The sequence below is a fragment of the Malaclemys terrapin genome, chromosome 1, assembly GCF_027887155.1.
Source record: "Malaclemys terrapin pileata isolate rMalTer1 chromosome 1, rMalTer1.hap1, whole genome shotgun sequence".
Classification (NCBI taxonomy): Eukaryota; Metazoa; Chordata; order Testudines; family Emydidae; genus Malaclemys; species Malaclemys terrapin.
This window is the reverse complement of record NC_071505.1, coordinates 298,032,616-298,059,502: the sequence shown is the minus strand read 5'-3', so window position 1 is coordinate 298,059,502 and position 26,887 is coordinate 298,032,616. Positions and strand designations below refer to the sequence as shown.

At 43.1% G+C, this 26,887-nt stretch overlaps 1 protein-coding gene across 4 annotated transcripts; it reads left to right on the top strand.

Annotated features, from left to right (window-relative positions):
• The first annotated feature begins 4,342 nt into the window (after positions 1-4,342).
• On the top strand, positions 4,343-26,760 carry SLC25A15 (solute carrier family 25 member 15). 4 transcript variants are annotated; one of them, XM_054015224.1, is made up of 7 exons: positions 4,343-4,426; positions 8,083-8,211; positions 11,868-12,126; positions 17,913-18,050; positions 21,506-21,675; positions 23,559-23,717; positions 25,247-26,760. In XM_054015224.1, the coding sequence occupies exons 2-7, from the start codon at positions 8,157-8,159 to the stop codon at positions 25,369-25,371; spliced, it is 906 nt and encodes a 301-aa protein (XP_053871199.1). In that variant the 5' UTR covers positions 4,343-4,426; positions 8,083-8,156; the 3' UTR covers positions 25,372-26,760. The 4 variants fall into 4 exon arrangements, with proteins under 4 accessions (XP_053871199.1, XP_053871198.1, XP_053871200.1 ...); XM_054015223.1 differs by lacking the exon at positions 4,343-4,426 and adding an exon at positions 4,442-4,718; XM_054015225.1 differs by lacking the exon at positions 4,343-4,426 and adding an exon at positions 4,772-4,790.
• Positions 26,761-26,887: the final 127 nt, after the last annotated feature.

Here is a 26,887-nt window from a genome sequence, read left to right as displayed (position 1 = left end):
GATCAGAGTCTAAAATAGGGAAAGAACAAGTCAAAAATTACTTAGACGAGTTAGATGTCTTCAAACCACCAGGGGCTGATGAAATGCATCCTAGAATACTCAAGGAGCTGATTGAGGAGATATCTGAGCCATTAGCAATTATCTCTGGAAAGTCATGGACGACAGGAGACATTCCAGAAGACTGGAAAAGGGCAAATATAGTGCCCATCTATAAAAAGGGAAATAAGGACAACCCGGGGAATTACAGACCAGTCAGCTTAACTTCTGTACCCGGAAAGATAATGGAGCAAATAATTAAGCAATCCATTTGCAAACACCTAGAAGATAATAAAGTGATAAGTAACAGCATGGATTTGTCAAGAACGAATCGTGTCAAACCAACCTGATAGCTTTCTTTGACAGGGTAACAAGCTTTGTAGATGGGGCGAAGCAGTAGATGTGGTATATCTTGACTTTAGTAAGGCTTCTGATACTCTCTCGCATGACCTTCTCATAAACAAACTAGGGAAGTACAACCTAGATGGAGCTACTATAAGGTGGGTACATAATTGGTTTCAAAATCATTCCCAGAGCGTAGTTATCAGTGGTTCACAGTCATGCTGGAAGGGCATAACGAGTGGGGTCCCGCAGCAGCCCAACACTGTAGCATTTAATTTAAAAAATGGGGACTACACAAAAATGAGGAAGTTAGTTAAACAGAAATTAAAAGGTACAGTGCCAAAAGGGAAATCCCTGCAAGCTGCATGGAAACTTTTAAAAGCCACCATTATAGAGGCTCAACTTAAATATATGCCCCAAATTAAAAAACATAAGAGACCCAAAAAAGTGCCACCATGGTTAAACAAAGTAAAAGAAGCAGTGAGAGACAAAAAAGCATCCTTTAAAAAGTGGAAGTTAAATCCTAGTCAGGAAAATAGAAAGGAGCATAAACTCTGGCAAATGAAGTGTAAAAATATAATTAGGAAGGCCAAAAAAGAATGTGGAGAACAGCTAGCCAAAGACTCAAAGTAATAGCAAAAAAAAAATGTAAGTACATCAGAAGCAGGAACCTGCTAAACAACCAGTGGGGCAACTGGACGATTGAGACGCTAAAGGAGCACTCAAGGACAATAAGGCCCTTGTGGAGAATCTAAATGAATTCTTTGCCTACTGGCTGAGAATGTGAGGGATATTCCCAAACCTGAGCCATTCTTTTTAGGTGACAAATCTGAGGAACTGTCCCAGATGGAGGTGTTATTAAAGGAGGTTTTGGAACAAATTGATAAACTAAACAGTAATACGTCACCAGGACCAGATGGTATTCACCCAAGAGTTCTGAAGGAACTCAAATTTCAGTGAAATTTCAGAACTACTAACTGTAGTTTGTAACCTATAATTTAAATCAGTTTCTGTACCACATGACTGGAGAACAGCTAATGTGATGCCAATTTTTAAAAACAGAGGTGATCCCAGCAATTACAGGCCAGTAAACCTTACTTCAGTATCGGGCAAACTGGTTGAAACTATAATAAAGAATAAAATTGTCAGACACATAGATGAGCATAATTTGTTGGGGAAGAGTCAACATGGTTTTTGTAAAGGGAAATAATGCCTCACCAATCTACTAGAATTCTTTGATCAACAAGCATGTGGACAAGGCGGATCCAGTGGATATAGTGTACTTAGATTTTCAGAAAGCCTTTGACAAGGTCCCACAATAAAGGCTCTTAAGCAAAGTAAGCTGTCATGGGATAAGAGGGAAGGTCCTCTCATGGATTGGTAACTGGTTAAAAGATAGGAAACAAAGGGTAGGAATAAATGGTCAGTTTTCAGAATGGAGAGAGGTAAATAGTGGTGTCCCCCAGGGCTCTGTACTGGGACCAGTCCTATTCAACATATTCATAAATGATCTGGAAAATGGGGTAAACAGTGAGGAGGCAAAATTTGCAGATGATACAAAACTACTCAAGATAGTTAAGTCCTAGGCAGACTGCAAAGAGCTATAAAAGGATCTCACAAAACTGGGTGACTGGGGCAACAAAATGACAGATGAAATTCATTGTTGATAAATGCAAAGTAATGCATATTGGAAACCATAATCCCAACTATACATATAAAATGATGGGATCTAAATTAGCTGTTACAACTCAAGAAAGAGATCTTGGAGTCATTGTGGATAGTTCTCTGAAAACATCCACTCGATGTGCAGCATCAGTCAAAAAAGCGAACAGAATGTTGGGAATCACTAAGAAAGGGATAGATAATAAAACAGAAAATATATTGCCTCTGTATAAATCCATGGTATGCCCACATCTTGAATACTGCATGCAGATGTGGTCGCCCCATCTCCAAAAAGATATATTGGAATTGGAAAAGGTTCAGAAAAGGGTAACAAAAATTATTAGGAGTATCGAACGGCTGCCATGTGAGGAGAGATTAATAAGCCTGGGTCTTTTCAGCTTGGAAAAGAGACAGCTAAGGGGGGATATGATTGAGGTCTATAACATCATGACTGGTGTGGAAAAAGTAATTAAGGAAATGTTATTTACTCCTTCTCATAACATAAGAACTAGGGGTCACCACATGAAATTAATAGGCAGCAGGTTTAAAACAAACAAAAGGAAGTATATTTTCACACAACGCACAGAGCCCCACTGACTTCAAAGGGTCTCCCTATAGGTATAATTGAAGGATCAGGCCATTAAAGTTCTGTTTCGATCCATTTGTAAGTACATTTGTAATTTATTATCAAAAGGTATGTAATTTTCTGACTAAATGCCTCTATGAAGTAAAACTACATCTCACTGATAGCAGGGGTCCCAAGCCGTGCCCTGCTGCCCCTCCCCCAGCAACAGCAGGGGTCCCAGGCCACGCCACCACCCCACCCCAGAGCACCCGGCCGCCCTCTGCCCTAGACCACCCAAGATTTACTCAGGGGCATATAATACAAGTCATGGAGAGGTCACAGACAGGGAATTTTTGTTTATTGCCCATAATTTAAGATTCCTTAGCAAGAAAGTGGACTCTGTGCAGAGTGCAGGGAACAATTTCCAGATTAGATAAAACAGGTGCAGGCTTCTTGCCATATGGCAGCAGGGAGATCCTGGCTGCTGTAGTGTTCAGATTGCTTATTTGGTCTACCTCTGTCACCAGTCACTGCTCTTGAGAAAAAGACCATTGCTCCAGTCCTGCTGTTGGATCAGTGCAGGCAGACCCTTGCCCCTGTGCAGAGCTCCACTGACTTTTGGCTCTGGGGATCCAGCCTGTTTGTGACAGCACCTTTGATATTCTTCCATTATTTCCATGACACTTAAGTGCTCATAAAAGTGAGCTGGCTATAGCAAGGCCTTTGCCCTTTTAACAAGTAAAAAAACATCCCACTAGCCCACTCTCTCTTTCCTCCTATATCAATCACACACACACACCGTCACCCCCACCATACCCTTCCATTGCTTCCCTGCAATGCTCTGAACCCTCATGATACATCCATCCCACTTTCCCCATCACATATCCACCCTGCCTCCATCCCAGTGCTCCCCCACCATCCCCGCAGCAGTCCCCTACCATCCCCCAACAGCCCTGTGTTCCCCATCCATCCCAATAACCCACTGCTCACTCCAATGCCCCATCTATCTCCCGAAAACTCCCTATTCCCCACCAGTGCTCCATTCATTCCCCCAATGCCTCCTACTCCCCCACCATGCCCCACCCAACCCTCGCTCTCCCCAAGGCCTAACCTGTCCCCCCAATAATCCCCCACTCCCTCTATGCCCCACTCTCCTCCCCAACAGCCCCTCCTCTCTGCAACACCACATCTGCCCCTCTGACAGCCCCCGCTCTCCCCATAATACCCCACCTGCCCCAATAGCTCTCTGCTCGATCCAATGGCACACCTGTCTCCCGGACAGCCCCTGCTCTTCCAGCAACACCCCACACATCCCCGACAGCCCCCCCCCACTCTCCCCAACCCTCACAGCCCCTGCTCACCCCACATCCCACCCGTCCCCCACAGCCCCTCGCTCTTCCAGCAATACCCCACACTGTCCCTGACAGCCCCCCGCTCTCCCTAACCCCCGCCCATAGCCCCCGCCCCCCGACAGCCCCAAATCTCCCCAACCCCCCACCCGTCCCCAGACAGCCCCCGCTCTCCCCAACCCCCACAGCCCCACTCTCGGGAGACACCCCGTCCCGTCTCTCCACGCACACTCCGCGCCGCGCCTTCGCTTCCTCCTTCCCACCCTCCCAGCCCCCGCCGCGGGGGGCGCAAGGCGGCGCTGCTGCCGCCGCCTCTCAGCAGGGTCCCCGCGGGGCGGGCCCCGACTAGTTCCGCTTCCCTGGCCGGGGGGCGGCGCTCCGAGCCGGGCCGGGCCGGGCCGGGCCCCGCCTCCCGCGGCCCGGCTATATAGCGGCGGAGGGGCCGGGCGGCGCGGCTGGTGCCGCGCGCTGGGTGAGTGGCTGGGCCTGGGGAGCGGAGCCGGCCGGGGAGGCGCCGGCAGCCGGCTCCTCCTTTGCGCACGTGTCTGCCGGGGGCCTCACCGACTAACCCCTGCTGCGCTGCCCCTGTGCGCGGGCGGCGCTCAGCGCCCTCCCTGCTGGGGCCCGCGGGCGCCGCACCGCACAGCGGCAGGCTGGTGCCTGGAGCCAGAGCTGCTCCAGCCGGCGCGATCCGCACCTGAGCCGCCATCCCGGCTGCGCCGGTGCCGCTGCAGCGCGGAGGCTGAGCAGCGGCCCGTCACGTGGTGAGAGCGGCGAGGAGACGCGAGGAATAACCTTTGCAGCCTTTCTAATGAGCTGCCACCCCGTGAGCGAGAGTGAGGGTCATGCACACGCGGCTGCACGCCCGCTGTGCCTGCGGAGCTCGGTCCTAGACGCGATTTCCAGTACAGACCATAGCATCTTTGGCAGTGACTTGTGCCAGTGAAGCTGATTCAGTTGACTTGACACAGTTCAACCCCGTTAGAGCTGGCCGGTGACTTACTGGGCAAATTTGGCCCCTTCTGTTTGTGACTTGTCCACAAAACAGCTTGCTTCCCGAAGTAATTCCTTGTTCGAAACTGCCTGGCTTCCACCAATAGTGCTTGGTCTGTAACTTACAAGCAGATCGTTGTGTGTATTAGAAATTGGAGGTGTTTCAATTGAGTGTATAGGTCTGAGTGCCTAATTTGAGAGTGTCCCTTAGAATTGTGCTTCTGATGTAAATAGTGGTGATTACAATTACCCAGTTTGCTTTCAGTGGGTATTCTGCAGCATTTGCTTAGAAATGTGTACAGGCTAGAATATTCATGGAAGATAGAGATGTGCACATAACCAGTAAAAGCTTTTTTTTAAAAAAAAAAAAAAAAAAAACTAAGCTGACCTAAGTCCCCATGTAGACAGTGCTAGCTCAATGGAAGAATTATTCTGTTGACCTAGCTACTGCCTCTTGGGGAGATGGATTAGAACTCCTCCTGTCACTGTAATAAGTGTCTACCCTCAAGTGCTACAGTGGCACAGCTGATCTGGGGTAACATTTTAAATGGAGATGTAGCCTAACACTCTCCCACCTTCCCTTGAGACCACAAGCTCTGAAGGTAGATTCCTCCCTTTGTTTTATTCATGTAATGTGCATGAGTTGAATTTTTTTTTAACTAAGATAGTGTAGGAAAGTTTATCACAGCTTCTGCAAGCCTAACCTCTTTTACCTAAATTGAAACAGTAAGACAGCCTCAGGTTTATGCTTCTACTCCTCTCAAAGCTTGCATTCTGATAATGAAAAAAACAAGTTCATTCTTATTGGGGTGAAGAATAAGAGCCTCAGCCAAGAAATGGCACCTTTATGGCCCTTGAATTCAAATTCTACTTTGGTCATTGGCCTGCTGTGTCCTTGACAAGTCAAAAGTCATGCCCCGTCTTCCTGGTCTCTGAAGCGGGGCATTAGTACTTCTTTTGCAGGAGGGTCTTGTGGCTTAATCATTCGGTATTTGGAGAGTCCTTTGAGGTCCTTGGATGGAAGACACTCAGTTCTAGGCAACAGAATTGTTAAATGTTAATTTCCTGAAGATCTTACATGACTCCTAGATTTTTTTTGGATTTGCAGTCTGAATGAGTGATTGCTATTTTAACAATCTTTTGGTGATTTTTAGGGCACCAGTCATTTATTACTGCAAGTTCAGAGAAATCTATAAGATTATAAATGGTATCAATAAACCAGGATGGTCAATTATTTTTTTGTCAAGGTCCAAATTTCTTGGTCAAGGTATAGTGAAGGTCCAGACTCCAGAGAAATGAGGGGTGGGGGGGGAAGTAAATAAAAAGATTTCAGGGTCTGTTCAAAAGTGTCTGGCAGTCCGGATTTGGCCTGCAGTCTGCCTATTGACTACCTCTGCAATAAATGGGGTTTTAGATTTAATTACGTAATGTTAAATCTAGTGCTATGGCTGGGTACTTGTGTTGGTCAGGGTACTTAACTCTTTTATTTGAAAAACTCTTCCTTGTTTTGCCTTCACTTTCCCAGTTTGTGATAAATCTCATCAGCAGGATGGATTGGAAATGAGCATATATTCAGTTTGTGGTTTGGTATGGTTTCCTTTACATTTAGTGCAGTGTAGCAATAATGCAAGTTCCGCTGCAGTGAGAGACTCACTACTTCATAGTGATTCCTTTCATTCAGAGACTCTTTAGTCTTTGATTTTTTTTTTCTTTTGCTCTTCAACTAGATCAAAGGGGCTAAATCACAAAGTGCTTTGAGGACAGTAATGACCTTAATTTCAGGATAATTAAGTGTAACAATCTTGGAGCCTTTTTATCTTGAAATAACAGTAGCTAGTTAACTATGCTAATGGGAATAATACCTTTCAAATCTTTAAATATAATTCAGAAATACTGTATGTACTTGTAGTGGCTGATTTTTTTTATCCCATTATATTCAGCCTAATACAAGCCAGACCTTTCTAAAATGGAAAGAATCAGCACTTTCATAAGTGTAAATATTTATTTGGCACACAATTTGTCAGCTGTCAAAATAATAAACAGGCATGTAGGAACAGACCTTTCAAAATGTTTCTTATAAACCCATGTCTGTTCATCACAGAACTTTAGAAAGGATGCGGTACAACTGTTCTTACACTCCCTTGTCTGAATTTATCCCTCCCTGCATGTTGAGTTGCTTTCCCCCTCCATTTCTTTATCAGCCAGCCCCCAAAACACTTTGGATGAAATATTTATACAGTACATATTAGGAGTGTTTTAATTCTTCTGTAGATCTCCTTTGCTTGAAAAAAATAAAAAATAATGTAAGGAAGGGAATACTCTGCTAGTACAACTGCTCACTCTCTTTGTATCTCATGTTTTAAAAGTACCATGCTGAATATATGGCTGGCAGTATCACTACCCCTGGATGTAGATCTTTGAATTTCAAACTCGTTTAAGTCTTTAATATTTCATTTTCTAACTTGGTTCTGTTGCCCAAAATGAATCCTTTCACCTCCTGAAATAGCCTTGAATTGATCTGCAGATTTATTTTAATGAGGGGTGTTTTATTTGAAAACGTTGCCCTTGTAGGGTATTTATTGTGCCAACCACTTTCCTGAGACACACAACCAAATAAATCCACATTGGGCAGCATCCTGTAAATTAAATCTGCGGCTTCCATTAAAAAGACTTGTATTGGGAACGCAAGACAACCAAACCTCTTTCCAGATATTTCCTACGTATTCCTGTCATCCTTTGTGATACTGATATCTGTCTGAGGTATTTATATGGCATCCACTCTAGTACCTGAGCTCTTAACAAACTTTAGTGCAGTTATCTTAATGCATCCCTCTGAAGTAAAAGGTACTATTCTTCCCATTTGTAAAATGGGGAAGTGAGGCACAGAGGGACTAGGTAATGTGCCCAACGTCACGCAGGAAATCTTTGGAAGAGCAGGGAATTGAACCTGGGTTTCCAAGTACCAGGCTATGGCCCTAACCATTGGACCATCCTTTCTCTGCCATAGAACTCTTGATTTAAGAGAAGATGAATAGAAGTGGCTATATGGGCATAATGGGTGGTCAGCAGAAAGTAGTTTAGCTGAAATATGCAGGTTAACTGTAGTTCTAATGTTTTTTTTCTTTTCCATGTTAGGCATACATATCACGACACCTTATCTGTCATTGGAGATTTCTTACTCCATAGCAGCCAATAAGCAAGGGTGAAACATGAGGACAAATCCCGCCATTCAAGCTGCCATCGACCTCACAGCAGGTGCAGCAGGTAATACTGGAGAGAACTCTCAGAAACTTTGAAAATAGAATCTGATACAAACAAGCTTGTGCTCTTAAAGTAAGTCTCCTCACATGTGTAAAGACATTAATCTGATTTAGCAATCAGCAGTCATTTAGCAGTAATGGTGATTTGTCATACTGGCACTGTTAATAATTGAAAATCTGTACAAGAGGCACATCTTCCACATTTGAAGAAAGATGTTGAGATGAAGGAGGGAACTAACTGACCTAGCCCAGTGTTGCAAACATCTGATAGGTTAATATCACTCCACTGAAACCAATGCCAACAAGTAAATATGTAACTTCTTTCAGACTAATGATTTTCTAAGAGTAGGTCTGAGTACATCTAATGTGTATTTTCATGCCCACATGAGTTTCAAAATGTCAGTCACAAGTAAAGTTTTGCAATAAAGGCAAACACCATGTGCAAGCAAAGTGATTGAGATAATGCCTCAGTCCTAAAAACTCTCTCTAATTGAAAGGGGCAGAAAGCTATCTAAAGAGTTATCTCTTTAATCCACATTCAGAAAGTCTCTTTGGAAGATGAGGAAACATTATGGTATTCTGAATAATGTAACATAAGGTCAGCAGTTCACTCAAGTTGTTCTTCCACTTAGCCACAAATGAAAATATCAGTTTCTCATATCACCTAAAATATAGTTGGTAAGGATGAAACGTCAGGAGAAATAAATTAACTTTAAGTTGTTATACAAAGAGGATGGAAAATACATATCTATGTACAGTGCCTAACACTGCTGCTGGTGCTCTACTAATAACAAATTCATCACATTAGCCATCTAATCACATCTCTTGCATATTATAATACAGCTACTTCAGGGTATGTCTACACAGCAAAGAAAAAAACCCAGCTAGCCTCAAGCTCCAGCCTGAGCCCAGAAGTCTACACAGTAATTGAACAGCCCCACAGTCCAAGTTTGCTGGCATGGGCCCACCGGGGGTGTTTAGGTGCTGTGCAGATAGAGTCAGTATTCGAGGAATGTTCCCTGTGTTTGTGCCATGGATCCAAGAGTATTAGCCATGACTCAAATGTTACAAGACACCTGTGATCCAGGGTCTAAATCCAGAGGTCAGTATGAAAGGTGGTGGCATGTGGAGGGAAGAGGGGGTGCAGCTACCATTATCGAGGGGTAACACCTCTAAAATAAGGTTGCTGGAGTTTCTACCAGGCTACTGTCCCTTGACTCTGCCAGGTATACTTGTTTTATATTGGCCTGTGGCTATTCGGTATGAGACAAATGTGAAGGTTTCCACACAAAGGCCCATTTTGGCTGAGAGGGAGCCTTCTATTTATTTCCCCTGTTACCTCATCACCATCCTAGAGCAGCCTATTTCTGCTATTTCTTCTACCTTGCTTTTGGGTCCTTATTGTAGTGATTCACAAGCAAGATCTGCCGCTGTCCCAAACAATAGAGCAGTGAAATCACTTGTTTTGGGTTTTTTTTGGTCCGCTTCACTGATGCTCACAGGGTCGAAACAGCAGCAGCGCAAAAACTAACACCTCTAGTCAGCATCAGAGCAGTCAGTCTTCAGACTTAGGAAGATAACTTTGTGAATGAAAGCTAATACAGTGTCATCTTGGCTATCATGAGGGCTAGGAAACCTAGCTTTCATTTAAAGAGATGTGCCAAAGCTGATGGCATTTCTCCTCCATCTCCCCTTCCTCCCCCCAAATTACATCCACTATTCAGGGAAATCTGCCTGTTTTCTGTCAGTAAACAGGTAAGCAGGTTTAAAGGTAGATTATAGTTCTTTGCTCAATTTCCTCTTTTGGTTGCAACTCAAATATTAACTTCAAACAGGATGAAGAAGCGAAAGCCTTTAAACTTCTCAATCACTTTGATACTTAAAATCCTTTATAAAGAGATTGCTCTTGCTTTGCTTACTCGATTAGCTTTATAATCCTCCTCCTTTGTTCTAATAGGCTGCTGTTAATCTTCCTTTCCTTCCTCATCTTCTAGCGTTTTTAAAGATCTCCTTTATGTTTTCTCCCTCTTGCTGCAAGCTCACTGTGTACGCCTCGCTCTTGTTTTATGGTGGTTCCTGCTGTGCTCAGCTGGATCTCTGCCATTCAGCAGAAGCTGACTTTACAGTGTACTAGGCTAGCAAACCAATTAACAGAAGATGTTGTAGGGATCCAATTATCCAGTCCCTTGTTAAGTGTGTGGCCATGCTTCAGATTTCTCTCTGGAGATGTCTTGCTTGGCTGCTGGGGTAACTTGGCCCTCTGGCCAAAACGAGTCCTTTTCTTCTGGGGTAAATAAATTCTAAACAAAAGTAAAAAAGTACTTTTACCTTCAGTAGGCCACAGTCCTGTGTAGGAGATGTGTGACACACAAGTCCTTCTCCTTGGTTGAATAGGACTTCTTCTCCCCTTATACCAGGGCCCAAGCTATCCTTGGCGTCTAAGTCTTTCCTGTTGGTAAGCAGGGTTTTCCTAGTTGCCATTGGTTGGCAAGGGTTTTCTAAAGTCTTTCAGCCCTTGCTCAAGAGGGAATTAACTTGGGCCTCTGCCCCTTATCTGAGGGCTCACAAATTCATTGCCCCTTGCAGGAGTTCCTACCCCACCTCCAACTCTGGGCTCTAGCCCTGGGACCCTGTACCAGCCATCCATTCTCAACTCTCAGTTCCTCGGCTTCAGATTCCTAATGCCATTTCCTATATTCACTTCTCTCCACGGAAGCCTTCTTCTCCCTGGCCTCTTCCGGCAGTCATCAGCCAAGCTACTTCCAGACAACATTTCTGGCTCCCTCTCAGTGAGGAGCCACCCCCGGTTTCTCTCCAGACTCTTCACTGCTCTTTTCCCCACCCTCACCCTCACCCTAGACTGCCTCAGGGGGCTTCAACAGAGCCCATCACAGGCACCTGTCCCAGCTCTCTCAACAGGGAGCCACATCTGCCCCAGCCAGCTTCTGCTGTCCTTAGTTAATCCCTCCCCTAGTGAGTGCAGGAAGTGTCATATCCTGCTTCCAAGCCTGGTTAGTTGTGTAGCCTGCAATCACCTGACCTGGGTGGAAAATGAAGCAGCGTGGGAGCTCAGATTGGAGTTCCTCTGGCTCACCCTGTGACACAGGAAGAGCAGCAGCAGTATAATACAAACTGGCTCCACTCAGAGTTTGGGTACTAATGAGAATCACCCCTTCAAAACAAAATGTACCTTCTCCCTGCCTCAAAAACAACTAAAGGTGCTGGATTCACACATTCAGCTTCTTTAGTTTCTTGCACAATCTCTTCACATCATTCAGATCTACTCATCCTTCATCTGATGAGGTGACTGCCTAACACACACAGAATGTTAATTCCACTGGTAACTCTTATTTCACCATCTATTCAATATATGAATTGATGGCCTTGTGTTATGAACGAGTGTCTAAATGTTCTAAATCAAGCATTGATCGTTTTTCATTTGGTACTTCTGTAACTTAAAAAAAAAAATGTTGCAAGAGCCAATGTCATGGTGTCACCAAAGTTGATTGAGTTGGGCCTAATTATGCCAGTGATGAATTTGTCCCTCTCTGCATATTGCATGTTTTTTGTTTCCCACAAAACAGGCTTTCTTCATTATGTTGCATATTCTCTCACATGATCAGTAAGGGGCTGTTGAATGTTGATACTCTATTTCCTCAGGTGGGACTGCATGTGTGCTAACCGGCCAGCCCTTTGATACAGCTAAGGTGAAGATGCAGACATTTCCCAGCATGTATAAAGGACTCATTGAATGTATTGTGAAGACATATAAACAAGTTGGATTGCGAGGCTTCTATAAAGGGACCACTCCAGCACTTGTAGCCAACATAGCAGAAAACTCAGTTCTGTTCATGTGCTATGGGTTTTGCCAGCATATTGTGAGGGGAGTTGTTGGATTAGACAGGAAAGCAAAACTGAGGTTAGTAACAGAAATTGTAATCTCCAGAATATTGTACAACTAGCAGTCAAGAGTAAATACAAATGTGCTGTATTTTAAAATGAAGTGCAGTCTCTTTGCCATTATACGGGGTACCATTTTGTCACTGTGCAAGTTCTAACTTTATTACACAAGACCTTGTCTAAGCAATTGTGGTATATTTTTCGTAAGAACAGATGGCTGGTCTGTATGGGGTAGTGTCCATTGCCAAAAAACCCAGATTGTGGGAAATGTGTTGGTTCTTTCAAATGTTTTGGGAGGGAGAAGAGAATTCCGTAAGCATCTTTCTTAAATCCCATGCTGTAGTATTTGTGAAGGAAAGGGGCTGAAATTACTGGAGCATTGGCGGCTGTAACTCATGCATCACTAAGAGAGGCTGCATCTTCATCGTCCGTGCACTGCTCCATGGATGGATATCAATGATGGTTCGGGTGGTTTGTGAGATGACTTAGCACTGTCCCAATTATCCTTCCCTCCAGAGCAATGATTATGATGAATAGCATTCACTTATTCGCTGTAACTCAGTGTTCCGGCTTCACTAATTTGCCATCAAAAAGAGGCGGGGGGAGCTCTTGGTTGTGATTCTGAAAACTGTCTCCCCTTTAATACTTACAAGTTATTGAAAGTAAAACATGAAAAATCAATGTGTGGGTAAATGGTACCTTTCTTTCCTGTCAGGTTTTAGGAAATGAAGCCAGACACTTGTGGATCAAACTTTGGTTTAAGGATATGAGAACATGCTTAGCTTCAGGCAGTTAAAGACCAATTTTATTAGCTGCATTCCATCTGTATATACTGACAATTACCAGAATGAGAAGGTGAAGGAAACTTGCTTCTTTTTAGCCCCTATTGATGTAGTGTATTTAAATATTCTAGTCTTGCCCCATATCTCATCTCTGAACACCAGGTCAGTTTTCTCTTGGTGATAGTTGGCATCAGTTTAATATATAACTAGTCAGATTGGATTTTGAAATCACTAAAGAGAACACACTAACTATGAAGAAATTATGGGTTAATTGGAGAATAGATGAATATGTATGTTACCCCCAATGACCAATAACTAACGCTTCAAATTTTCTGTATCGTATATTTTTTTCTAAATATTCTCTAATAAAATTTAAATCTGATGGGACAGGTGACTAGAGCACATAATGATACCAAAGCCAAGTGCCTCCAACATCAAAGTGCATTTATCAATCAGCTTTTATTCCCTGGGGTGTTGTATTAAATACAGAATGGTAGTATTAACTTTACTGGTTGTGGCTGTTTTTTTTTTGAGGGGTAAAGAGTGAGATTTTAGTACTGAGCAGTACAGTGATAACAAAAAATTGTACAGGTTCAAACTCTCACCAGCCAGACATCTCCTTGAATTTTGCTCTTTTTTTTTACATTTATAAGATGCCCCTATTACTATTATCTAGTTGCATTTACAGCCCAATCATATACATTGTTAAAGACCACGCTAACTAATGTAATCCAAATAATGCACACCTCTGCCTTGCCAAACAAACTCCATTAAACAGCCCCTTGGAAAAAGCCTGGTTAAACAGAGGCCTTGCAGCATGCCCTGCAGATCAGCAAATTTTCTGTTGGACCAATGTGAAGGGATTGAATTCCAGACTTGAGGGCCATCAACCAAGTTTACTCTGTCCCCAGATGTACAATTCAAGAGGCTGTCCGCTTTAGTGTTCCAGCAGTCATAATCATCTCATTCTCTCTTGGAGGGAAACCTGAAGCGTAACGAACTGAGGTTAACTTGTGCTTTCTTACCCTCTGATCAGGTTTATATACCCTCCTACACAGGTATTTTGTGGTCTGTTTCCCAAAATAAACTTCTATGCTTCTAATTTAAGTTAATTTTTAAAAGTAGTTTTTACACACAGATGCACTTCAATTTACATGAAGTGATGGGGCTTAGATTAGCACTGTTTAGCTTTGAGACATGGTTATAGTATGGATATCACAGCAGCAAGAGGAAAAATGTGTTTTCCAGTTGAAAGTACATGTGCTAAAGAGGTCTGTTTGGAGTTTGTTAGGAATGGAAGGGGATAAGGATTTTTAGTCTTAAGTATTCCTATGTCCCCATCAACATAGTACCTAATCAACATAGTACCTAGGTGTCAAATTCCCTCAGTGATAAATGTTTGCTAAATTATGATCCTAAAATATATTTGATTTAAACTAAAGAATGATTAACTGTAGACTGAAAGTTAGACACACGTGCTCCCAATTTCATCTGTTTGCTACCCTAACTTACAACTTACAGAAAATAGACTCACTCTTCCTCCAAGTGTGCCTTATGTTTGCACATGTATGTAAATACAATGTATTTATTTCTTGAGCTTTCCTAATATACTGTGTACAATACCTGAAACATTAATTGAAAGGTCCTGTACACTGGGTTCAATGCCTCTGATTCCTATGTATGTAGCTAGTAAAATATACTAAGGAGGACTTCTCTGCATTAGGTATTTCTGCCTCAATATAGCTAGAACTGTGCTAGCCCTTGCTATTGAGTGTGATACAATGCATAACTTTGCATTATTTCAGACTTGTAGCATCTCCCTTTTGAAGGTCTCAGATCACTTTCCAACCACTAATGCGTTAAGCTTTGCAACATCTATGTGAGGTAGGCATTGTCCCTGTTCTGAGATAACAAAACTGAGATGAAGTTACTAGTCCCTTGCTGCAGGAAGTCTGTGGCAGAGCCAACACTAGAAAGATCTACTGATTCCCACTCTTCTGCTATGACCATTAAATCACCTTTGCCTTGCAAGAGACATAAAAACTCTAATGTGGTATTTTTTCAAGGGTGAAGTTACACAAGAGTCAGAAAACTGAGTTATGGTTTCCATACTAAAAGCCACACTGGATATGTAAAGAAAGTCAATGATGCAAAAATTAGGAATTGCTAAACTTAAGTTGCCTGTGCAGACTTAATTTGGGTCCTGTGAACCATAAAGCAGAGGTACAGTCTTTAATTACATGATTACATACTTCCTATCCCCCTAGGATGCGTGCCTTATTCAGTGCACAGAAAGCACGATGCTCACAGAATGAGCAGCTATTCATTATTTTGTTTTATCCTCACTGTTCAATGTATGCCCCCCTGCCTTATTTATTGCATCTACTCAAACTCTGTTCTGAAGACAGAAGGTTCTCACGGACATTTCTATTGTCCTCTCCCCAAAATGTTATCAAAGCACTCACATACTATTTAATTAATCTTCACAACACCCCTGTGTGGCAAGAGGGTAGGATTATCCTCATGTCACTGGTGGGGAGCTGAGGCATAGAGGTATGATCAAAAGTATCCTCTAGTTTTGGGTGCCCAATTTGAATCACCTAGGATGTGATTTTTTTTTTCTTCTCAAAAGTATCTAGCATTATAATATTCGGAGCTCAGCTCCTCTTGACCTCTGTTGCAGCTGAGAGTGCTCAGCATTTCTAGAAGTCAGACCCAGAAAATGAGGAGAATGCAACTAGTGACCACTTAAGTGTCTTGTCCAGCATCACACATACAAACTCCGTGACAAAGCCAAGGATAGACGCGAGTTCTCCAGAGTCATATTGAACTGCCTTAACCATGAGACCATCCATTCTCTTCTTGCAATCTCCTGGCTCATTAACCACACATCTTCCTACTTCTGCAACAAATGAAGTAGGGGTCCTACATCAAACAGCCTCCGTCACTTGACAGCCCGGAGTCATCTCCAAAGCAGGGTGATCCTGTGCATTGAATGAGGCAGGAAACCTCGGGGGGAAAAATAGCATGTAATTAAAGACTCTCATAATACAGAGGTACAAAGGAAGCTAAAATTTAAAATTCCCTGATAAAATTGGAAGCCTTTCATTCTATAGGCTGACTGTGGTATCCAAATCAAGATACTAGGGGTTAAGTCACTGTATTCCAAAGCCAGAAAAATCTCTTGTTGAAGTGAATTTAAACAGAAAACAGAGTTTTGGCTCAACTTTTGCAGTGAACTTGCTTCCTTAAATAATTCTCAGTTCCGCCATATACTCCTAGCTTAACAATAAATGAAATGATAAATACTACTTAAATACACTTGAATCTAGCATTGTTGGTTTTAAAGACATGTTTGTAGCATGTTAAAAATGCTCAGTACTACCCCTAAGGCACTTCTGCTCTTTTCATAGATTCAGAAAAAACTGCATCAGTGCATATTTAGAAAACAGAAAAATTCTGCTTAGGCAGCACTCTGACACTTACTACATAATTTAAGATACACTAGATAAGAGCAACATTAATATAGTCAAATTATACTCTCTCTTCCACTTTTCTAGGATCAAATGTTTTTCCATTTCTGGTTAGAGTACAAAGTAACCAATGCTCCGGTTGTGTTCAGTCAACAGGCTCATTGAGTGTCTAATAAAAGCCATAGATGAGCTAAATTATGAAGACACTGGCTTTCACAGTGTTTAAAAGTATTTGTGAAGATCCCAAATATAATGAACAGAGGTCCCAGCCTTTTAAATAGCTTCAAAATTACAATTTCTCATCATGAGACAGATGGATTTGGTGTCAGGGAAAACATGGAACTTTCAGATTTCTAAAGAATGTGAGAGGATTTTGCTATTTTTAAAGATCAAAATAAAATCCTTGCAGTAATGCACAGAAAACAAGAGATGGTAAACCCCTACTCCAGCACCTTCTTGCCAGGTAAAAGGACCAGAGTGGCATAAAAGGGCCCCAGAACCAACAGTTGTAATGACAGGAGGATTTCTCCCAGTGCAGGGATTGTGGAAGACAGTTGTAAGATTGCCTTCAGAGGACCCCATCGCAAGCCCTTGTGTGGGAGAATGTTGGGGTCAGAGAGCCTGTGGAGGCTGCTGTAATTTACAGGCCGCTGGGAATCTGGGATTGTGTTACTCCAGGGGATTCCCCAGCTCTGGGAGCATCCCAAGATTGGGGGGGACACAAAGGTGGCTGAAAGCCATCCCAAGTCTATCCCCCATGCCCACACCCTGTCTATGAGTTCTGTACTGCACCCCATTAGAGGCTCAGCAGAGCAGAGCAGCTCAACTCAGCCATGCTCTTTACATTGTACCCAATTTCTCTGCCATGTCACTCATCCAAACTCTGGAAGGAGGGAAGGGTGCCTTAGATCATCCTGCTCATTTTGCTCCACCACAGAACTCCCACTTGCCGACACCAAAGTCTGAGGCTCTGTAGTGACATAATTTTAAACAAAAAAACAGTTACCTTTCCGTGACTACTGTTCTTTGAGCTGTGTTGCACATGTCCATTCCACACTGCATGTGCTACAATTGTTAGAGCAGGAGATGTTCTCTGAGCACATGATCCTTTGTTGATCACAGGACATGTTGGTGCCAGTTATCTTTATGAAGACACTGGCAAAAAAACTGGTAAAGAAGCTGTGGCCTTGTGATACCATGGGTTAATGAAGCCATACAGTCTTGAATGTGAAATTACCAAAAGTCCCTTCAGGTTTTATTTGATTCATCTAATTGGTTGTGCTTTTTTGTCAGAGAAATGGGAAAGATTATAGTATACTTACATTTATATAGCTGTTAAAGGAGAAGAATTTATTTGAGTTGTATATGAAGATGGCTGGAGCTAGGTATTAAGTTGGTCACCTCTTTTAAATGATTGCTTTTCCTTTTTTCCACTCCTGTTCAGTTTTTCTTTATTTGATAAAGTTTTCAGGAAATAGACGGGTGCTCTTGCAGTAGGCTACCATGTGACTGAAGAGTATCAAGTATCATCTGTAGTTTCTTTGTTACAGTGATCTTCAGAATGCAGCTGCAGGCTCTTTTGCTTCTGCATTTGCTGCCTTGGTCCTATGTCCCACAGAGCTGGTGAAGTGTCGGTTGCAGACCATGCATGAAATGCAATTATCTGGAAAGATAATACAAGGACACAAGTAAGTATGTAACTTGCTCAATACCACTGAAATCTGTTGATGTTATGCCTATTTTAAAAGTCCATCCTAGCACACTTAAGGTCTAGCTCAGGGGTCGGCAACCTATGGCATGCGTGCCAAAGACGGCACGCAAGCCGATTTTTAATGGCATGCTGCTGCCTGCCAGAGTCCCGGCAGGCAGCAGCTCTTCTCCGCCCTCCGCCCCCCACGGGGGCAGGGGGCAGAAGCTTGGTCCTGCTGGCTCCCCTGCCTCTTCCTGTAGTGTGCTGGGTTCCTGCCCCTCCTCCGCCTCTCCGTCCCTCCCTCCCTGCCTGATGATCAGCTGATGACCCTTGCAAGGGAGGGGGTCGGGAAGGAGCAGAATCAGCGTGCTCGCTGCTCCTGGCGGAGGCAGAGAAGAAGTGGGGGCATGGCCTTGGGGAAAGGGGGGATGGAATAGGGGCATATTCCCTCCAGCCCCCTGCCCTAACGCCCCCCCCTCACACACACCCAGCCCTCTGCCCTGAGCCCCGCAGACCCCCCAGGCCCGTGCCCTGAACCCTGTGCCCCGCACACCCCTCAGGTCCCTGTCCTGAGCCCTGTACCCCCCTCATACACACCCAGCCCTCTGCTTGTCTCCTTCACCACCCACGACCCCAGCCCTGACTCTGGCACCTCCACACATACCCAGCCCCCCCACCCCCCCGCCCTGACACCTGCACCCCCCTCACATGCCCCAGCCCTCTGCCCTGATTCTTGCACCCCCCACATGTGCAGCCCCCACACAAACCTGACTCTTGCACCTCCCCACATCCCCCCCCCGAGCACCAAACAGGAGCTCCTGCACCCCCCCCAAATTCCCACCTGCACCCCCCCCAAATTCCCACCTACACCCCTCGCACCAAATGGGAGCTGCCCAGGTAAGTGCCCCACACCCAAACCTCCTGCCCCAACCCTGAGCCCCCTCCCTCATTCTAGCTCCTAGCCAGACCCTTCACCCCCAGCCCTGTGCTCTGTGCACTCCCACCCTCAGCTCAGTGCAGAAAGAGGAAGAGAACGGGCCAGAACCAGGGAGAAGGTAGGTACCCACTGTATGTGGGCAGAGCCGCTTAGCCCACTGCTGGTCTGGGGTCCCGGCCATCGGCTCCACACAGCCCGCTGCCGGTCTGGGGTTCTGGCTGCTGGACCCTTGCCAGCCAGGGTCCCAGCCGCAGGCCCCGCTCAGCCCACTGCTGGCCTAGGTGAACAGAACCCCAGACCAGCAGCGGGCTGAGTAGGCCGGCGGCATAAGATCAACATTTTAATTTAATTTTAACTGAAGCTTCTTAAACATTTTGAAAACCTTGTTTATTTTACAATACAACAATAGTTTAGTTATATTATGTATAGACTTCTAGCGAGAGACCTTCTAAAAACATTAAAATGTATTACCGGCACGCGAAACCTTAAATTAAAGCGAATAAATGAAGACTTGGCACACCACTTCTGAAAGGTTGCCAACCCCTGGTCTAGCTTGTACTGTGCTATTAATTGTACAAAGGGTGTGCTACTGACTGTCAAAATACATTCCTGGGGAATACTAACTTAGGGTATGTCTTAACTGCAGAGTTAATGCAGGCTGTTACTCAAGTGTTTCCCTTAACTCCCCTACCGCCTTCCCTCCCCCTGTCCACACAAACAGCCCCCTGACCTGAGTTTAGTGGTGCTTTCTAGCTGGTTCATCTGGGGCTGTAGGCTAAAACCCAAGTGAGGCTTTCACTCAGGCTAGTAACCTGCTCGCTTTGCAATGAGGATATGTGGTAAGTCACTTGATTCATAGACTCTAGGACTGGAAGGGACCTCAAGAGGTCATCAAGTCCAGTCCCCTGCCCTCATGGCAGGACCAAATACTGTCTAGACCATCCCTGATAGACATTTATCTAACCTACTCTTAAATATCACCAGAGATGGAGATTCCACAACCTCCCTAGGCAGTTTATTCCAATGTTTAACCACTCTGCCAGTTAAGAACTTTTTCCTAATGTCCAACCTAAACCTCCCTTGCTGCAGTTTAAGCCCATTGCTTTTTGTTCTATCCTTAGAGGCTAAGGTGAACAAGTTTTCTCCCTCCTCCTTATGACACCCTTTTAGATACCTGAAAACTGCTATCATGTCCCCTCTCAGTCTTCTCTTTTCCAAACTAAACAAACCCAGTTCTTTCAGCCTTCCTTCATAGGTCATGTTCTCTAGACCTTTAATCATTCTTGTTGCTCTTCTCTGGACCCTCTCCAATTTCTCCACATCTTTCTTGAGATGCGGTGCCCAGAACTGCACACAATACTCCAGCTGAGGCCTAACCAGCACAGAGTAGAGCGGAAGAATGACTTCTTGTGTCTTGCTCACAACACACCTGTTAATACATCCCAGAATCACGTTTGCTTTTTTTGCAACAGCATCACACTGTTGACTCATATTTAGCTTGTGGTCAACTATAACCCCTAGATCCCTTTCTGTCATACTCCTTCCTAGACAGTCTCTTCCCATTCTGTATGTGTGAAACTGATTGTTCCTTCCTAAGTGGAGCACTTTGCATTTGTCTTTATTAAACTTCATCCTGTTTACCTCAGACCATTTCTCCAATTTGTCCAGATCATTTTGAATTTTGACCCTATCCTCCAAAGCAGTTGCAATCCCTCCCAGTTTGGTATCATCTGCAAACTTAATAAGCGTACTTTCTATGCCAATATCTAAGTCGTTGATGAAAATATTGAACAGAGCCAGTCCCAAAACAGACCGCTGCTGAACCCCACTCGTTATACCTTTCCAGCAGGATTGGGAACCATTAATAACTACTCTCTGAGTACGGTTATCCAGCCAGTTATGCACCCACCTTATAGTAGCCCCATCTAAGTTGTATTTGCCTAGTTTATCGATAAGAATATCATGCGAGACCATATCAAATGCCTTACTAAAGTCTAGGTATACCACATCCACCGCTTCTCTCTTATCCACAAGACTCGTTATCCTATCAAAGTGGTCCTCCACTTCATTCCCACAGTTCCCTATGTGGTGCTCAGAAGGACAGACAAATTCTCTCACAATTCACTGGGAAAGAATCAGACCAGCTCAGCTTACTGCAGCACAAAGAACCATGAGGATGCCAGAACCAGGGTAGGGCTTTGTAGTGTGGCTGCTCACACCTGAGCTAGACTAACCCAGGTGCTCACACTTGGGTGCCAATCACCTGGGTTAACCCTGTAGCAAAGACATATCCTTAATTGCTATCCCTGCTCCTGTCTGAGGTCTGTGGAAAAAACAAATGATTGGAGCCAGGAATTCTTCAGTTTTAATTCTTGCCTTGCAGTTGATTCAAAATTTGACCTCTGTTTCCCCATCTGTAAAATGGAGGTAATGTTTAAGATACTTACTCATAGGATGTTGCAGATCAATATGTGTAAAGTGCTAAGTATCATTAATTGTTTCAACCCCTCTATCAGTACAGTTTGGTCAGTAGTGAAAAGTGTTATTCAAAAGGATGGCCCACTCGGGTTCTACCATGGTCTGTCAAGCACTTTACTTCGGGAAGTCCCAGGTTATTTCTTCTTCTTTGGAGGCTATGAACTGAGTCGGACATTTTTTGCAGCGGAGAGACCAAAAGATCAACTAGGTATGTGCTAGCTTGTGGGTATGTGGAAAAGATAGTCTCTCACTACCGAAAGTAGCATACTTCTATTCTCAAAATCTCTCCTGCAATGCTAATTATACCTACCTTATGCACTTGCTGTATATCTGCAGCCAAAAAATTGTGGTCCTGTAGAATAGCGATGTGGGAGCAAAACCACCACTATTCCTGTTTATGGGTGGTAAAGAACTGCTCACGCCAACCATTTTCAGATTTGTCATGCATCATCTTGCTTTTGTACACTTATTTAGCTGATGTATGAGTTACCTGATCAGGAGAGGATAATTGTACAAAAACTGTTGAATGTTCAACACTCCATGATGCACCACCGAACTGTTTATTGCAGCAAAGTTGTTCACTAGTTGTGCATCTTTTAAGGGATTTGAAACTTTTCCTTTGCACGGTGTTCAGTGCGTGTGTCACAGATGTTTCTCACACACTCTAACACTCACACACACACACACACACCACTGCATTAAAAGAACATTAATGTTGCAAAGTCAAGTTCCCAAAAGTTAGGAAATGGCAGAATTGTCTGTGCAACATTACATTTGGTTTCCAGAAAAAAATCAGCTTGAGGTAGACACTGGGTATTTAAAACTTTAGCCCAAACAGTTTGTCAAATTATAAGCAACTGAAAACAGAGTCTTATAATGGGAAATGTTGGGCAACCTCAATAATAGGCAGTTCTGTAAGTCCTATTTATAGTATGTAAGGGCTATCTGGTTGTTGAGGATTCAGACGTTAGTATTGCAGAAAGTGAAATGTAATATTCTGTATCATTTCAGTATGAACACAAACTCTTGCATTCCTTATTTTGGACAAATGCTCTTTCCATGCTTTGAAGTGTCAGCCTCTGTTTGCCAGAAGCTGGGAATGGATGACAGAGGATGGATCACTTGAGGATTACCTGTTCTGTTCATTCCCTCTGGGGCACCTGGGACTGGCCACTGTCGGAGGACAGGATACTGAGCTAGTTGGACCTTTGGTCTGACCCAGTATGGCCGTTCTTATGTTCTAACTTCATATGCACTTTCAAAGAGGGATGTTGAAGATAGGAAACCATTGGGTCTCTCTGGCTATTAAAATGCAAGATACCAGCCTTTGAAGGGACTTGGCATCAGTAGTTTGCTTTTTAGTAGTTAAAAGTGCTTGCTTTTTCTAGCTACTATTGTTATCAGATTTTTATGAAAATTTGATCATGAAAGCAAAATGTGGTTGCATTCTGAAAGTTGACTGGGTTTGTAACAATGCTGTCTCACTCAATAGACATTCCCCTGTGTATATTCAGAGTCATAACTGCTGGCTTTACTCAAGAAATTTTTACAACCTTTTTACTTGTGATAGCGCTGCAGAGCCAATCCAGCAATGGCAGCAGGAGTGAGATATTTTGTCTTAAGTATTAATTAAATTCTGACACCTTTTTTTTTTTTCTTGTCATGGCCTGAACCATACATTCCAGGGTGAACTTCAAGGCCTGGCAGGCGAGTTGCACTTCTGAACTAAGAATATTTAAATTTAGAAGGAAGTGAGAGAGCATAAAGGTATCTCTTTCCCTATGTTACAAAATATTTTAAAGAAACCTGCTTTCCTAAACCAGACTTTGTGTTGAAGGTTTGTCTACGTAGTAAAATTTTTAAACTCTTATTCTAAATGTGCTCGTGGAAGTAGGAGGCTGGACTCTTTAGAAATCCACAACCACTTTATTTAATCTTATACCTATGATACAGTGCAAGCTTATCACACAGAAAAACTGCCACCTCCTCAAACTCTGTGCATTCCTTGTTTTCACATTACTCTAAAATAGAACACCATAAAATTTGAGGGGTAGTTTGCACAGTGTATAAAAGCTTATTTCATGTTTTTAGGGCCTATTCCTTTGATGGTGAGTGGTGGTTTTGGAGGCATCTGCTTGTGGATTGCTGTTTATCCTGTGGACTGTGTCAAATCTAGAATTCAGGTTCTTTCCATGTCTGGAAAACAGGCAGGCTTCATGGGAACATTTGCAAATATTTTGCGAAATGAAGGTAAGCATGTCCAATACAAACTGAATCTGCAGGCTCATATGTAAAAACTTTTTACTCCAGTATGGAAAATCTATTCTGAAACCTAATCTGTTAAGAAATTATGGGAAATTAATTATGCTACTTCCTTTTCTGTAGACCTCAAATTACTATTCTTGTGAAATTCTCCCATCGCCACCTTTAGAGACCCGCAAACTGATGCTACTAAAAAATCTTGATGCTAACAATAATACAGAAACTAGTTTCACAGATTCAGGCTTAATGCATCAACTACACTCAGTTGTACTTCAGAGGGCAATCACTGAGTGCTTACTGTAGTAGTCTCAGACGCCATCCGATGGTGCAGGGACATCTACATCGAGCACATCACCGGCCACCGACAGTACCAGGAGGCGTGAGCCAGAGTGACATCGTTCTCCCACTACGAGAAAGAGACCAAGTGACCTTCTCCGTTGGATCATATGAACTGGAACCATAAACTCCCTGAACATTAAATCTCACCAAATGAGGGTCAATCCATCCTCATCATAATATCCACTCATTATTATCCACACCCGAACATAGCCACTTCATACCCTCATATCTCAATGTCTGTACTTTGACCCATCAACCTTTTACCCCCAATCGGGGACATTGCAGATTATGTATTCCTCATGCCACCTTATCTTAAACCAAACTTTGCACCCTCGATAATCTATATGTTATTCCCTGATAACCAGAAACTTCTATGCTCAAACTCTGTTCACTATTTTTTTTTAATATCTTACCTGTTAAAGACAGATGAGTAAATGCACCCTACTGCCCTGCAATGTCTAACTTGTAATTTAAACATTGAAACTCCAAACAGGTACTAGAAATAGATTCTCCACAAATTTGATTTATCTATGTTTGAAGAATTTATAAGAAACAGTAACTTATACATTTATAAAAGATGCTCAGTTGACTAGGAAAGTAGAAATTGCCGTACTGGATCAGATCCAAGGTCCCTCAGGTCCGGGATAGTGTATCTGACAGTGGCTAGCACCAGATGCTTCAGAGAAAGGTATTAGAATCCTGCAGCAGGAAGATATGGGGCCAGCTGTCCCCCACATTAGGTCTTTTCCGAATCTCTAATAGTTAGACAGCCTGAAGCCCAAGGTTTAAGATCCCTTCCAAAATTTTATTAAGACAACTCTGGATATTTATCCATATAGCTGTCCAGTCTCCTCTTGAATCTTGAGTTGTTGGTCTCAACAATGTCCTGTCTCAATGATCAGAGGGGTAGCCATGTTAGTCTGAATCTGTAAAAAGCAACAGAGGGTCCTGTGGCACCTTTAAGACTCTCAGAAGTATTGGGAGCATAAGCTTTCGTGGGTAAGAACCTCACTTCTTCAGATGCAAGTCTACTCTCTGCTTCCTGATTCTTCTAATTAGGATCATTATTTTAAGTTCCTCTGCATGACTTCTAGAGAGTAGAGCACCAGAACTATTGCTGGTTAGTCTTTAAAAGTTTAATGTGCACATTTCTAATCAGTTCATGTTTCATTTTGCAGGAGTATTTGCCTTGTATTCTGGACTAAAACCTACTTTGATTCGTGCATTCCCAGCCAATGGTGCACTGTTCCTTGCCTATGAGTACAGCCGCAAGATGATGATGGAACAAGTTGACATGTACTGAAATCTTCCAGCAGCAGGTTTAGGTTAACCTTTTTAAAAAGAACTGTAGGGCTTGAATGGGTACAAAATCAATAGCATGACATCAGAGAAACTCAGTCAATTTAGGATTTAAAAAAAATCTTTTTAAAGTAAACGGATTTTGTAGACCTTGTGTGTGTTTTTACAGGGTTTTTTTGTTTTGTTTTTTAAGGGAGGATGGAGACGTTAATGTTCTTTCCACCTATTGTGCTGCTCAAGAGATGTAATTATGTTGCCCTGATGGAAGCGGTACTCAGTGTAAAGGGTAGTGATCTTTCAGTTAAGAGAGTTAATCTCAAATTTTAAAAAATCTAGTTCTGGAACAGCCATGGTACAAGAAGTCTGAATTTCCCTTTTTCACTTAGCAAACACAACTGACTCAAGGCCACACAGCACTGGTGCATTAGTAAAGTAGTGCTACCCTTTTCATTATCAGTTTTAGGGTTGTCTATGCAGGGAGTGACTCTTGAATAGTTTCATCTGTGGATGCTCTTTATTCTGGAATAAATCTCATTCCAAATTATTTTAATCCACTTTAGACAGCCTATTAGGAATAGTTAATCTGCTCTAAATTCACACCGTATGTTATTCTGGATTCACTTTCATGTGTAGGTGAGCCCTTAGAGAGAGTATTCAATGGAAACAGCAAGCTGCTTGCATGTTACAGCTGTTTCACCTCTTTGTAAGAGAGTGTTCAAGTAGTTCAAGAAACAGTCGTCTAATACACAAGGAAAGGTAGAAGAGGGAGGTTTAGTTTCCTGAAGTATTTAGTTTAAGCAATGCATGGCTAATACTTACACTGTTTTAATAGTGTTAAAATTGTACAAATTCATAAACTCTGCCATCAATAGTTTCACCAGTAATGTGAAAACATTAAAGTCACTGGAGCAGATTGGGTCTTGCAAGCCTAATACCGCATTTCTCTCTTCCCCGCCCCCCCGCCTTCTTCCCCTGCCACGCCCCTTCCCTTTCAGTTTTAACTGCTATCTCTAGGTAGCCTCCTTCTATAGGTTTGCAAGCAGGGTATGTCCGGTACTAGCTACCATCTTTGATGCTTTTAGGAAAGGGTCTACTTGTAGATGTCTAATAGTGTTTCTCAAACAGGGGTACATACATGTACCCCCTGGAAGACCTCTGTGTACCCCCAGGGGTAATCAGCTTATTTAGATATTTGCCTAGTTTTACAACAGGCTACATAGAAAGCACTAGTGAAGTCAGTACCAACTAAAATTTTATACAGTGACTTGTTTATACTGCTCTATATACTATACACTGAACTGGAAGTACAATATTTATATTCCAGTTGATTTTTATATTATATGGTAAAGGAGAAAGTCAGCAATTTTTCAGTAATAAAGTGACAGACATTTTTGTATTTTTCGGTCTGATTTTGTAAGCAAGTAGTTTTTAAGAGAGGTGAAATGTGGGGGTACACAAGACAAATCAGACTCCTGAAAGGGGCACAATAGTCTGGAAAAGTTGAGAGCCACTGGTTTAAT